Here is a 12602-nt window from a genome sequence, read left to right as displayed (position 1 = left end):
GTGTGTGTGTGTGTGTGTGTGTGCGTGTGTGTGTGTGTGTGTGTGTGTGTGTGTGTGTGTGTGTGTGCTTGTGTGGTGTGATTATGGGGTGGGGGTGGAAAGAAGCTGAGGGGGTGTAGGGTGGGGAAGGCACAAACAGGATTTATGTTTCTCATTACGGGCAGTGTCAGGGCGCCTTGAGGGGGAAATGCCACGCCCGGCAAAGCTACAGACCCAGCAGGGAACGATCCAGCAAGGAAGCAAAAGGGAATGTTACTTTTGACACATGGGAAGATGGCCCAAAGTTTTCTCACGATTGCAAGTATCACAAAGCAAATGCACGTGCATTCTTTATTATGATAGTAAGCGCTATATTTAGAAATGAAAAAAAAAACTTGCTTTGTATAGGGTTCACTTCAAACAAGGAGAACGAACTCTCGGCACCAGCGCGCAGGAAATGACAAGCTTGTGAATTCCTCTTGCAGACAAGGAATATATACAATATTGTACACATGCGGTTCCCATGCTCCAGCTCTACGGAGGGTGATGTTAGATTTTTTTCTTCAGGTTCGAGTCCAAATAACGCTGGCTGAACAGCTCAAAGGACAAACCTCGGACAAACGGTGTACCCCAGTTTGATAGGTTATTATAGCTGTCATGATTTTGGGGTTGTTTCTTCTTTTTTTCCTTAATTGAGTTACTAGGGATATCGAAAGTGAGGGGACGGGCTGAGGAGGAAAAGGGGGGGGGGGGGCTGATCCTGTGATTTAACGTCCCTCCGGCTCCTGTAGAAGAAGTCAGTGACACAATAATAGCCTGCAGTCCTCAACTTTTTGCTGTTGTTGTTATTGTTGTTGTTGCGCCATGGACCCGTTTCATATTGGCATTTTCACGGACCAGACTTCAAGGTGCGGTGATTAAACAAAAAAATATTTATTCTACCAGCATGAAAATAATTATCTAATAATACACACAATAATATTAAGACAAATGTAAAATACACAGAAAAACACAATTTACCTAACTCAGTATCAGTGGAAACTCTAAGAAACCGTCCTTTTTTTCAAAATCAAACGTCTTTCCGATGAACTGTTTAATTGATTATTATTAAACGGACAATGTAATTATTTTTCCTGTGCGGACCGGTCAAGACCCACGGGCAGATTTAGAGACCATTGCGTTAAGCCGATTTTCATTGTTTGTTACTCGATTCATCATCATCCAGTGCCAGATCAGCGACAGACATTGTCGATCATGGTTCCCCATTCATTCCTTTGCTCGGATGCGCTTTAAAAAGCTGTGTTTCCCTGATCTTTCCCTGTTACCCCTTTGTTTAGGTTTCCCACGTAGATTGTTCTGGGCCTACCCCTGCCTCGTTTGCATTCAATTTTGCCAGTGAGAGCTAGATGTTCAAGACCCTTATGTCTATTCAGGTGTCCCGAGAACTGCATAATTTGTCGTTTCCTGATTGCTTTTAACATTGAGCGTCCCACGTGGGCTTCATCAGGCACTACCTCATTTGACTTCTTTTCCTTCCATTATACTCTTTGCAGTCTCCTAAGAAACCATATTTCTGTTGCTTCTATTTTATTTTCACTGTCTTTAGTGATTGTCCAGCATTCACAGCTATAATAGAAGGGTTGACCATACATAGCATTTCAGAACTTGTGTTTTGGTGGTCATTGAGATGTTTCTATTTTTCAGGATTGGGCTCATTTTATTGAAACTAGCCTTAGCCATTGTAATTCTCCGTTTTATTTCGGTGGAACATTTGACATCAGATGTTATCGTATATCCTGTCGGGCTTGTTTGATCTTTTCACCTTTGCTAATGAGGTTACAACTCGATTCAGACAACTTTATTATGATTTATTATGTTCATGGAGCAGCAACAGTTACAGAAGTGAACAAAGCTTTGTTATTTTCAAGTGTATTTGGAGGGAGCAACTTCTTTCTTTCCCTTTATTGTTTCTATCTCGCTTTTTTCCTTAACTTTAAATGGCCGATATTGTGGCGATGTGCTTCCGTTATTGTAGTCTTCATTTGCTGGTGAAGTCAGTGTGTTTGATGGTGGAAGTGATGATGATGGGGATGGCGTTTTTAGAGCCTCAAGAAAAAAACAACAACAACCAGCAAATCATGACACACTGAATATAATTTTATAATTCCATAGACATCATACAATCGTAGTAAAAAGCAATAGTTGTGACCACATGATAACTAAAAGCGATTGTGTATAGCAGGGATAGACTGTAAACGTCAGTGTTTGGAATGTAGAGTGGGAGTTGGGTAGTTGACAAGACTGTCCACATGAACCATGAAGGGGAAATGAGCGTACATCGACGGGTCGTTTTGAAAACACATAAATCACAAAAATATGGTTACTTTCACATTGACTGTATGCTTTGGTCTCTGATTTAATGGTATCTTTGTTCCTGGTGGTCGAGTTAAAATGTAGAAAAATATCAGACAGGTTGAAAAGAGGAATCACATGAATGAAAACATTGATATTTATTGTTGTTGTTCCCAGTGGGAAGCAGAGGTTCCTCGCTTGCATGTCAATATGAGACGTTGATAAATACATCACAAGTGTCGCCCTACCCACTCTACATGGCTTTTTAGTGTATTTAATCTCCATTCTTTTACCTGTATATTTGAGCTAACATTCACACACACACACAAGAGTACATTTCATTGCGAATATTTGTTCGATAGTTAGAAATTGTGCAACTCAAGACAATATAAAGGTTTGGTCAAAACATTGATCGAGAAAACATAATGGGGAAGAGGATTTTTAAATACTTGAACATGTTGAATTCAGAGAAAACATTTTCCCTTGTCCTTCCATGTCATCTCTTTACACATTTGTCATTCTTCACTCACCAAGATGGCATTCTGTGATATTAATTTTTTAAGCCACTCTAACAACAGAAGACTGTCTGCCTTCAAAAGAAACTGGGAATATAGGCGTTTGTCGGAGTCTTGCACACAGCCTTCACATATTTCCCGAATGGAATCTACAAACATCCACCTGCTTTGCTTTTTTCACGTTTTCTCTAAAAACATGAGCTTCTCATTATTAAGCAAGGGAAAAATCAAATGCTATCAACTTTTTGGCTACGTTTGATCGAGTTGAGGAAAAACTGTCAGCCAGACATGTCAAAGGAAATTCAACAAGAATAAACATTTGTCTTCTAAATTTCATCCACGTTGCCTCTCATTCTCCATCCTTTCTATAAACACAATAAGTCTGCTGTCCCATAGCGCTAAATATAGAGCCTTTAAGTATTAATTGTTTATCTAGGATAATATATTTATGTGAAAGAAATAAGGAGACAAGTGTCTAGGGAGTCCGGAAGGATTTGTCTTAACACCTCCACTGCTCAGATATTTTCCTCAACGTTTGTACAAACACAACATGTTCATTCAAGACAAGAAAGACTTAAACAAAGCCAAAGTATATTTTTCCTTATTTAAGAATAAACAACAGGACGGTCGTAATTGTATCTCCGCAGACTTCCCTTGTAAATTAGAAGACGAAACGACTGAGACCCAGTTTTGGAGAACACACATATAATAATATACACGTCTACACAGTTGTGAAGAGGTTCAGCCGAAGAGACTAGCCTTGAACGTTTCGGCGATCAAAATTTAATTATTGAATGATTGATCATCTGACTGACCCAGAGAAACAAACTCACTTGTTGAGTCATTGTTCTTTGTCAAAATTCGTCCGACAAAACGGGTTAACAAAACTCCAAAAGATTGTTGTTATTGATTACAGCCATTATTTTCTTTTTTCTTTTTGGGTTTTTTTGTTTGTTGGTTTGTTCAGATTTAAAGAGCTCACTTCAAGGTTGTTTTTGTGTAATTCTGTGACGTTTTATATAATAACAATAACATATTACTGGGCAATCTCTTCCTCATCGGAAGGAAGGTGGAGGTTTCTCTTATGCGAGTCAATCCACATTGTAACTTGTGACTTTTATGTTCACCACTTGCTTATAGCTTGTCGAGATGGGCTTTTCCTTGAAGCACGTGATGCAGAAGCGTTTGTCCTTTTCTCTGACGGTGTCATAATTTCTTTAAGTCGTGCCTTGACCCGGGCTGAGCGGACCCTGGCGCGAACTGGAGAAAGTGCCGCTGTCCCTTCTTTGGAGGTCTCTTTGTCACGGGTACCTGACCCCAGAGATTTGCTGCCTCTGTCAGATCTTCGTGTGTACTTCTCAATTTCTGTTAAAATTTTTTGGAGATGGGGCCCGTTCCACTGCTCTTGACCAAGATTGTCCTACGGGGGTGTAAAACGAGAACAAAATTACACCAGGAACCAGAAGTAAATAACTGAAGAGCATACTGCTATTACTACAAAGTGACTAAGCTTTCCAGATATTTTACTATGTATAGCTTTGATCCAGCAGTTTTATATATTTATTATGGCATGTTAATACTACATGTTTCTTTCTGGCAGAATCCGATATTTTATCATAGGCTCATTTTATGTTGGGGGAGGGGTGCATTTTTCTGTTCTATAGTTTGTGTTAAACAGAGTATACTCAATGAAGGAAAAATCTGAGAGTGTGGCCATTACAATTCTTACCTTCCACAGCTCAAAGCACGAAAGCTTAGACATGATGTCCCTCAATGGGCCTTCAAGAGGCCACGTGATTTCCTCTACGGCGACAGGAATGATGCGCTTCTCGAGAGTTCGAGCTAAACTGATCTCCCGACGACAGTTTGTCGCCACGGCGTACTTCTGGCTTACACAGGCCACGACCAGCTGGCACGTCCTGAGACCGGTCTCTGCTTTTTCAAAGAGACTGTCCCCGGCCCCCATCTGTTGTACGTCCGTCCAGCACGTTAGTCCACGTGACGTCAAGATGTCTGTTAGATGCAGTGCATGTTTCCGACTGCTCCACTGGTAGGATATAAAGACATCAGGCGTCTTTGCCACCTGTTGTATTAGTATAAACTGCTTTCAGTTTTGCAAGTAAACAATTCAGTTCTGGAGAGCCCAGAACAAATTCTGCAAACAATTCAAGCACTGAACTGAAATATACGTCGTGTCTGTACGTGTGAATCCTCTTATTTGTAAAGGTTTTTCAAAGAGTTATGGCTCTGATGCAAAATTCTTTCAGATCCTCTATTTAATAGAATTGAAGTCATTTTTAAATGATCGTGATTATGGTAGCATGTTATTGTTTCCATGCCAAACACCTATCACTCATGTTGTCCCCTTTTTTACTGTTAAAAATCCAAGAAAAGAATGACATTCTTCTATTTCCGTGTTATAATTGTTCCACTCTCTTTCTTAAAGGTATAACATGGTATCCGGTTACTAACAACTAATAATTTTGCTTTACGTTTCCTTTTTGTTTGTCAGCCTTCATGATTATCTTTACTCAAGCACACATATGACTTCTCAAGCTACGTGCAACCGAATAAATGAATTCATTATGAAATTGTCGCTATCTAGCATTTACAGTTACTTGCCCTCAATCCTTGCACCTTGCGAAGTTAACATATCAAAGGTTTGCCTTGCCCTCCCAGTCATAGCACGTCTTTGGTCTACACAATTCCTTTATCAAGTAAACTCACGGAAAGCAACAATTCATCAACTAAAACTACTCTTTTCTCTGTACAGGGAACTCACTGCAGCTTGTTCAGCAATCTTCCTAGAGACAACCTTTGGCCTGGATGTTTCAACAGAGGACCCAGTCGTCTTCGTGGATATAGCCCTCGGTCTTGATGGTCCTACTGTGAGTCCTGTCGTCTTTGGCTCTCCCACCACTGTCTGCTCCCACCATCTCTGGTACTCTGGTAAAATAAAAACGGTTGTTGAGTTGATTTCATTTCTGTATGAAGGATCTTGTAAAAACCAGATATGTGCCAAAGAAAACAGTTGTTCGCGTACTTTGTCGAAATAAGAGATACTGGCCTGAGCGTCAAATTAAGATTTAATTCCTTTTAAAATGATTTTCAGATTTTTTTAACGAAAATGAAAAACTTGACTGCCCCCCCCCCCCCCCCCCTTTTTTTTTCTTAGAAGGTAATAGGATCACATAAAGTGTTATCCCGATCATGCAAGTTGTGATTATGTTTTTGGCGTTTTTCTTTGACAAAAAAACCATTTAAAGAACTCTTGGGTAAAAAGAAATCCAACTAAAATCGAATGTCCTTTGAGGTACTTGTTTAAAAAGTATTCCTCTCCCAGACTACTTCCACCTGTTCAAGCAGCAAAAAATGTACACCCTCTCTTTGACAAAGAATTTTGCTGCTTTTAGGCCAGCCTTTGTGGTATAAAATTATGTGTGTGGGTGAGTATGGGCGATAGAAGGAAAGCTGTTTTTCCTCCGTGGTATACCACAGAAAAAATGTCGATGGTGAGAACAAGGGGAGTAGCGTAACCAGCTCTTCAATACCACAAGAAATAATTATCCTGAGCAACCAACACTCAAAAATGTCTCCATCATGGTTTTGAGGAGCGATTTACGGTGCCCACTTGTTTTCGAATGTTCGTTACTGCAGGGCGATTTCACCCCCCCCCCCCCTCTTATTTTTCTTTGTTTGCTTGTCTCTTTCTCTCTCTCTCTCTCTCTCTCTCTCTCTCTCTCTCTCTCACACACACACACACACACACACACACACACACACACACACACACACACACACACACACACACACTCTCTCTCTCTCTCTCTCTCTCTCTCTCTCTCTCTCTCTCTCTCTCTCTCTCTCTCTTTCTCAAACTCTATAAGATTGATTATTTCTTTGGCGACTCACTCGTTCTCACGCGTTCTGTTTGGGGTTCCACTCCAAGACACAGGAGTTGCATGAGCAGCTCGTAGAATTTCTCCGGAGGCCACAACGTTCGTTCGCCCCTTTCCTCGGCCCTCTTGAAGAAGCGAATGTAAAGTAACTGGCTGAACAGAGGTCCCATGCTGCCTTTTGGGGGCCATTCACAGCTCTCCAGTAGCAGAGGGATAGTTGGTTTGTTTATGCTTGCAGCGAAGTTCACCTGGTTTAAAGAGGCATACGTCGACTATGGGAATTATGGAGGTAGAGATGAAGTGTAAGGCATCCTAGTGATACCCTCCAATTGCCTACAGACTGACATGATAGCTGAATGTACAGTACATTATTGCATATAGCCACAGGGTGGCATTTTCTTACTCAATATACGATTAACATTTAAAGTCAACACATTACATGTAAAGAAAGATAGAAACGAACGGAAAGAGGAAGTGAGAAAGAGAGAGGGGGGCGGAGAACGGGAGGGGGAAAGAGAGAACAGGAGAGGAGAGAGAAGAAAGAGAACGTGAGACAGAAGGATAGAATGCCTCTTTGTTTTTGCGCGTATGCTTGTAAGTATATTGCTCTCTCTCTCTCTCTCTCTCTCTCTCTCTCTCTCTCTCTCTCTCTCTCTCTCTCTCTCTCTCTCTCTCTCTCTCTCTCTCTCTCTCTCTCTCTCTCTGTATGTGTGTGTGTGTGTGTGTGTGTGTGTGTGTGTGTGTGTGTGTGTGTGTGTGTGTGTGTGTGTTTCTTTGTACATGGCGTGTTGCTCATGTTCGTAATATGGAAATGATCATGTTGCGTGTGCCTGTTGGTATCCACCACTGCCGTTATCTTAATGACAACAGCAACGTTATCTCGTGGCCGCCCTCTATCGTAGCAGGATAACAGATAATAGTTCCACACACCACTCTCTTATGTGCTTTAATGGCAACTTATAGTTCTTCATTTAAAAAGACCATATAGAAGTCTAAAGGTTTCTTTCATATTTTTAAAGCATGTCAAAGGCATAGAGAATGAACAATGAGCACAATGATTTCACTGTCAGAGAAAAACACTATGGTGCACGCTCTAGTGAAGATTTACCGTTGTATTACTGTGCAACAGCACTTAGCTGCAGCTAAATAGAAAGTAAAAGACAGAGAGAAACTCAAAACACAAGCCTAAATAAGTTCTTCTGTGAAGGTTGAATAGCCCAGAATCATTTTTAGTTTTGAAAACTTTTGGCTCACAATATTTGGCATCAGTTAGTTCTAACGGATCCTTAGGTTGACGTATTTGTGATGTATCAACTGTTCTATGCGGCCTTCATATCTACCATAGAAGTCTTGGGGGAAAAGCGTGCTAGCGGCTTAATTTTGTCAGTTGCTAGCCTAAAGGGGGTATGGTAACATTTTGCATTCTTGTACCCCACCACTCGCTCTCTGTGACCTTTGAATGACCTTCAATCAACCCCCCCCCCCCAACCCCCCAGATAATGTCAGTCTCCAGAGCGTGAGGCAGAGACTACACTCAGATCCATCAATACCCCTATGTTAGATTTAAAAGTTAAAGCATGACATGACATAGGTAGGCAGATATGTCAGTAAGGATCATAGTATTACACTCTTATACCTAATTCTGTCACGGACTTACATTAACGTGTCGTTATCACCTCTTAAATATCCAAGGTACACTGAAGAGAAAGTTTGAGACAAATAATGTTTAACAAAAACAAATTATACAAGCACTTTACTTCTCTGTTACAGTTTGGCGACTTGGCATACTTGTCAGTCACACAACTGAGTACGACCCGAGCCCGGCGGATTCCGCTGTCAATCTTCTCAAAAAGTTTATCACCCCCTCCCATTTGACCAATGTCCAGCCAACAGGTGTGGCCTGCCATCTCCAGGTGTTGCACGATTTGTTTGACCTCCGCTTGGTGAGCCCATTGATAGCTGACGAAGATGTGCGGTGGAGAGGTGTACTCGAAGTCTTCACTTTCAACAACGGCCTCTGCAAAGAGTATCATAAATGTGGTAACCGATTTCATAAGAAGCGATGGAAGAGAGACAAGACACATTTTGAAACGGAGCAGCGATAATTTTGAGGAGGAGGGCAATATTATTATGCTTTCGTTTCAAAGAACACTTTCAAACAAAAAATAAAATACACTGGTTTCGTTCCAGATAATCTCCTTAACTTAAAATTGCTTGTATTCATAGTTATTCGGTTTCGTAATGGCATTTAAACTTTACTCTTTTCTTTCACAAAAGAGGGCATAAAGACTCTGCGATGGAGCAAAACCTCTAGACACTGGCCTATAATTACATGGGAGGTGGAAAACAGGGGCATTGCAATAGAACAGGACACAAAAATATATCCTTTGTGAATTTCTATAATTGTAGAGGTGGGCACTGAGGCATGGCAGTAGAGCAACAAAAATACTCACTTACCTGCGTTTTTCATAGCGTTCTCCACAATGACCGCCGCGTCCTCTCTCGCCATTTCCTGTAGCTGTGCCAGCAAAGCTGTTGTCGCCTCGCTTGTCTTATGGTCCGAGTACCTTGACAAATAACTGATCTTTAAAATACGATAATTTAAAAAAAAAGAGTTCATGTTTCTGATGGCCCTAAGGTGTTTTAATTAACACGTTCAGAAAATTCAAGCCAATTGCCTCGGACACAAATATGGAAGCGGTTTCTGTTTAAATTTGAATCTACTCCTTTTTTTTTTTAGTCTTCTCGACCCTCCGGTATACTAAACAAAGGAAATCAGAAACTATCGTTTACAACACCGAGATGGCTTTATATCATAGTCGAAATTCTTTCTATTGATGAACTTTTCTTTTTTTTAATGAATCGGAAGCCGGTCTTTCTATGGGAGTTTAACTAGAAGGAAAATTTGAAGAGTCAGAGGCACTACATGTATATAGCAAGCTGGTTCGTTTCTGAAAAGGGTCTTTGACACTCCACTAGAAATGTTTCAAACTATCGCCATCGGCTCTGATAAAACGTGATGTTTCGTTGATCAAATAGAGGCGCTTTACAATTGATAGTTCAAGTCTACGTTTAAAATGATCTTTGCACACTTTACAGTGTTACTCCTTAGAACAGTACAAAGATGCAATGATATTGTAGGAGTGTTACAAAAAGCATTGTTAGGTTGATGGGTTGTCTTTTCCCTTTTGTATCTCAGAGGATTGAAACATCATGTAATGCACAATCTTCGACACAGTTCATCCTTTCTCAGAGTGACTTACTCTACAAAAATGACTAGATCAGAGTTTTGTCTTTCAAGTGAGAAAGCACCCATCCCCCCCCCTCACACTCACTCACACACACACACACACACACACACACACACACACACACACACACACACACACACACACACACACACACACATATATATATATATATATATATATACACACATTTTCCCTCGCCGCCCCCCCCCCCCTCCCGATGCAGCTAAATGGAAAGTAAAGACAGAAAGGGTGGGCAAGAGGGTACTATTGTTCCACTAAATGGGTACTGCTCATACAATTTGTTCCTTTTTAAAAATCTCTGTTTGCATTCAACCGGCTCCCGGAAACTTAATGGATCCAGTCATTTTCCCTGGCTTCAACAGTTACAGCCAGAACGAAGAAAGACAGCAGGAAAGAAAATAGAGACGATGTACAGAAATAAGTATCGAACATTCACATCACGGCATAGAAGATCATATTATGTTTTATTCTTCTTTCATTTAAAACGACAGTCAGTTAACTGTTTGCTTAAATGTGAAGATTCTATCGCTGATGCTACTGTTGCCGCTGTTGCCGCTGTTGCCGCTGTTGCTGCTCCTGGTTCGTCTGCTACGGTACTGCTACTGTCGTTCGTGTGTGTGTGTGTGTGTGTGTGTGTGTGTGTGTGTGTGTGTGTGTGTGTGTGTGTGTGTGTGTGTGTGTGTGTGTGTGTGTGTGTGTGTGTGTGTGTGTGTGTGTGGTTGTCTTTGTCTCTTTGGGTCTCTGTTTCTTCATCTCGAGACTGACAGTAACGTATATACAGATGTAAATAATCAGGAGCGGCTCCTGGTCTGTGGAACTGACCGTCCTTAATTCCCATCAATACCTCCTCCCCCCCCCCCTCAAAAACTTCACCCCTACAACAATGACGGACAGACAGACAGACAGACAGACAGACAGACAGACAGACAGACAGACAGACAGACAGACAGACAGACAGACAGACAGACAGACAGACAGACAGACAGACAGACAGACAGACAGACAGACAGACAGACAGTTAGTTTTATACTTACCGGTACACCCTTAGGTTAGTGTGTGTGTGTGTGTGTGTGTGTGTGTGTGTGTGTGTGTGTGTGTGTTTGTGCGTGTGTGTGTTTGTGTACGTGAGTGAGTGAGTGCGAGAGAGGGAGAGAGAGTGAGGGTGAGAGAGAGAAAGAGAGAGAGTGAGTGACAGAGAGTGAGCCAACAAAAAGTGACCGGCGACGCCAGTGAAAGAACCGCCCCTGTAAATCATAATTAATTGCTGTTTGTCTGGCATATTTCCACTCCCTCTTTCTGATGTCATCCCTCTGAATACATTCTTTACGAAACGAACCATTTATTAAGCATCGCCGTGCTTGGGTCAGCCAGCTGGGCCCATGACTTCACATCCTGTTTACTGTAGCCAAGGCGACTACTGAGCAGACGCCAATCCTCGCTGCATTCTTTGTTGAGCAGCAGAGAAACATCCTTAACCCAAAATGGCGCGTGGCTGATTGTCTGAGAAAAAAAAGCGTTGCAACACTATTTGAGACACTGTCCTTTGAGACTGTTTCTTTGTTGTCGTTTCTTTCTTTCATGCTTTTTAAAGAAAAAATTAGGTTTTGTTTATGCTTCTGTTTTTTAGGGAAGGGGGAGGGGGTGAAGGGAGATGGCTGTTTGTTTTTCTTTTGTTGTTGATGATGTTGTTGTTGTTGCTGTTGTTGTTTTGTTTTGTTTTGAGTGAATGCTTTTGTTCAGTTCTTTATTGGTTCTTTCCTTTTGTGGTTTTGGTCTTTTTTTTTGGGGGGGGGGATGATTTTGGGTCGTCGTTGTTGTTTTGTTTTTTTTATTGTTGTTTTGTGTTTGTTGGTTTTGTTGGGCTTTCTTTATTGGGTTTTTTTTTCGCATTGTTTTTTTTTTTAATAAACAGGGTGGGTTGGGGTGTCAGGAGGCGAGGTCAGTGAATGGATTCTTTCATTCCTGTGGATGGGGGAGACACGTATTATTTCTGAAAAAAATAACTGCACCCTAGACAATGTCGAATAGTCAATAACTGGTGCTTTTTCTTCTTTCTTCAAAAAGTTGTCATACTAGACATACAGTCATGTGAGTATAAGGTTCTATAAGGCCACCATATATATGATATAGATGACTAATATTCCAGGACAGTTGATCCAGATTCCTGATTTAATAACAGTAAAGACCATACAGCAATGACCTTACAGTAAACGACTATAACCTCCTCCTTGTGTAGCAGCCAGTTATCCTTAATAAATCCAAATAAATGTATTTATCTATTCTTTCGAAAGGTATAAACTTTTAATACAAGAGTGTTAGGTAAAACAAAATTAATGGACTTGTGGGGATGGTGAGGAAGGAGAGGTTAAATTCTATAAATAGTGGCTGTCGTCCTTGCTCCTATTAACTTCAAGTCAGAGGTCCTGGCTTTCTAGAGGCGGTGTGGTGAAATCAGGCGCTCGTCAAAATACAGAAATCGAAAAAAACGGGCATTTTTCCGCCAGTTTGGAAATTTTTATCGAATTTGGGGGGGGCTCAACTCCTTTAATATCCAATGAAGAACACATTTCTGTGGTGGATTTTTA

General features: G+C 41.1%; 1 protein-coding gene across 1 annotated transcript in view; it reads right to left on the bottom strand.

Annotated features, from left to right (window-relative positions):
- Nucleotides 1-1899: 1899 nt before the first annotated feature.
- The window catches only part of LOC101858605, a gene marked incomplete in the record, with an annotated part of 31100 nt that continues 20397 nt past the window's right edge, over nucleotides 1900-12602 (bottom strand). Inside the window, 7 exon segments of the mRNA XM_013091389.2 lie at nucleotides 1900-4266; nucleotides 4576-4929; nucleotides 5629-5792; nucleotides 6759-6993; nucleotides 8503-8762; nucleotides 9203-9312; nucleotides 11354-11517. Of these exon segments, the coding sequence (XP_012946843.1) occupies nucleotides 3970-4266; nucleotides 4576-4929; nucleotides 5629-5792; nucleotides 6759-6993; nucleotides 8503-8762; nucleotides 9203-9312; nucleotides 11354-11517 (1584 nt within the window).

The sequence above is a fragment of the Aplysia californica genome, unplaced genomic scaffold, assembly GCF_000002075.1.
Source record: "Aplysia californica isolate F4 #8 unplaced genomic scaffold, AplCal3.0 scaffold00035, whole genome shotgun sequence".
In the NCBI taxonomy this organism is placed as follows: Eukaryota; Metazoa; Mollusca; class Gastropoda; order Aplysiida; family Aplysiidae; genus Aplysia; species Aplysia californica.
The sequence above is the reverse complement of the archived record's forward strand: the minus strand, read 5'-3'. Positions and strand labels throughout refer to the sequence as shown.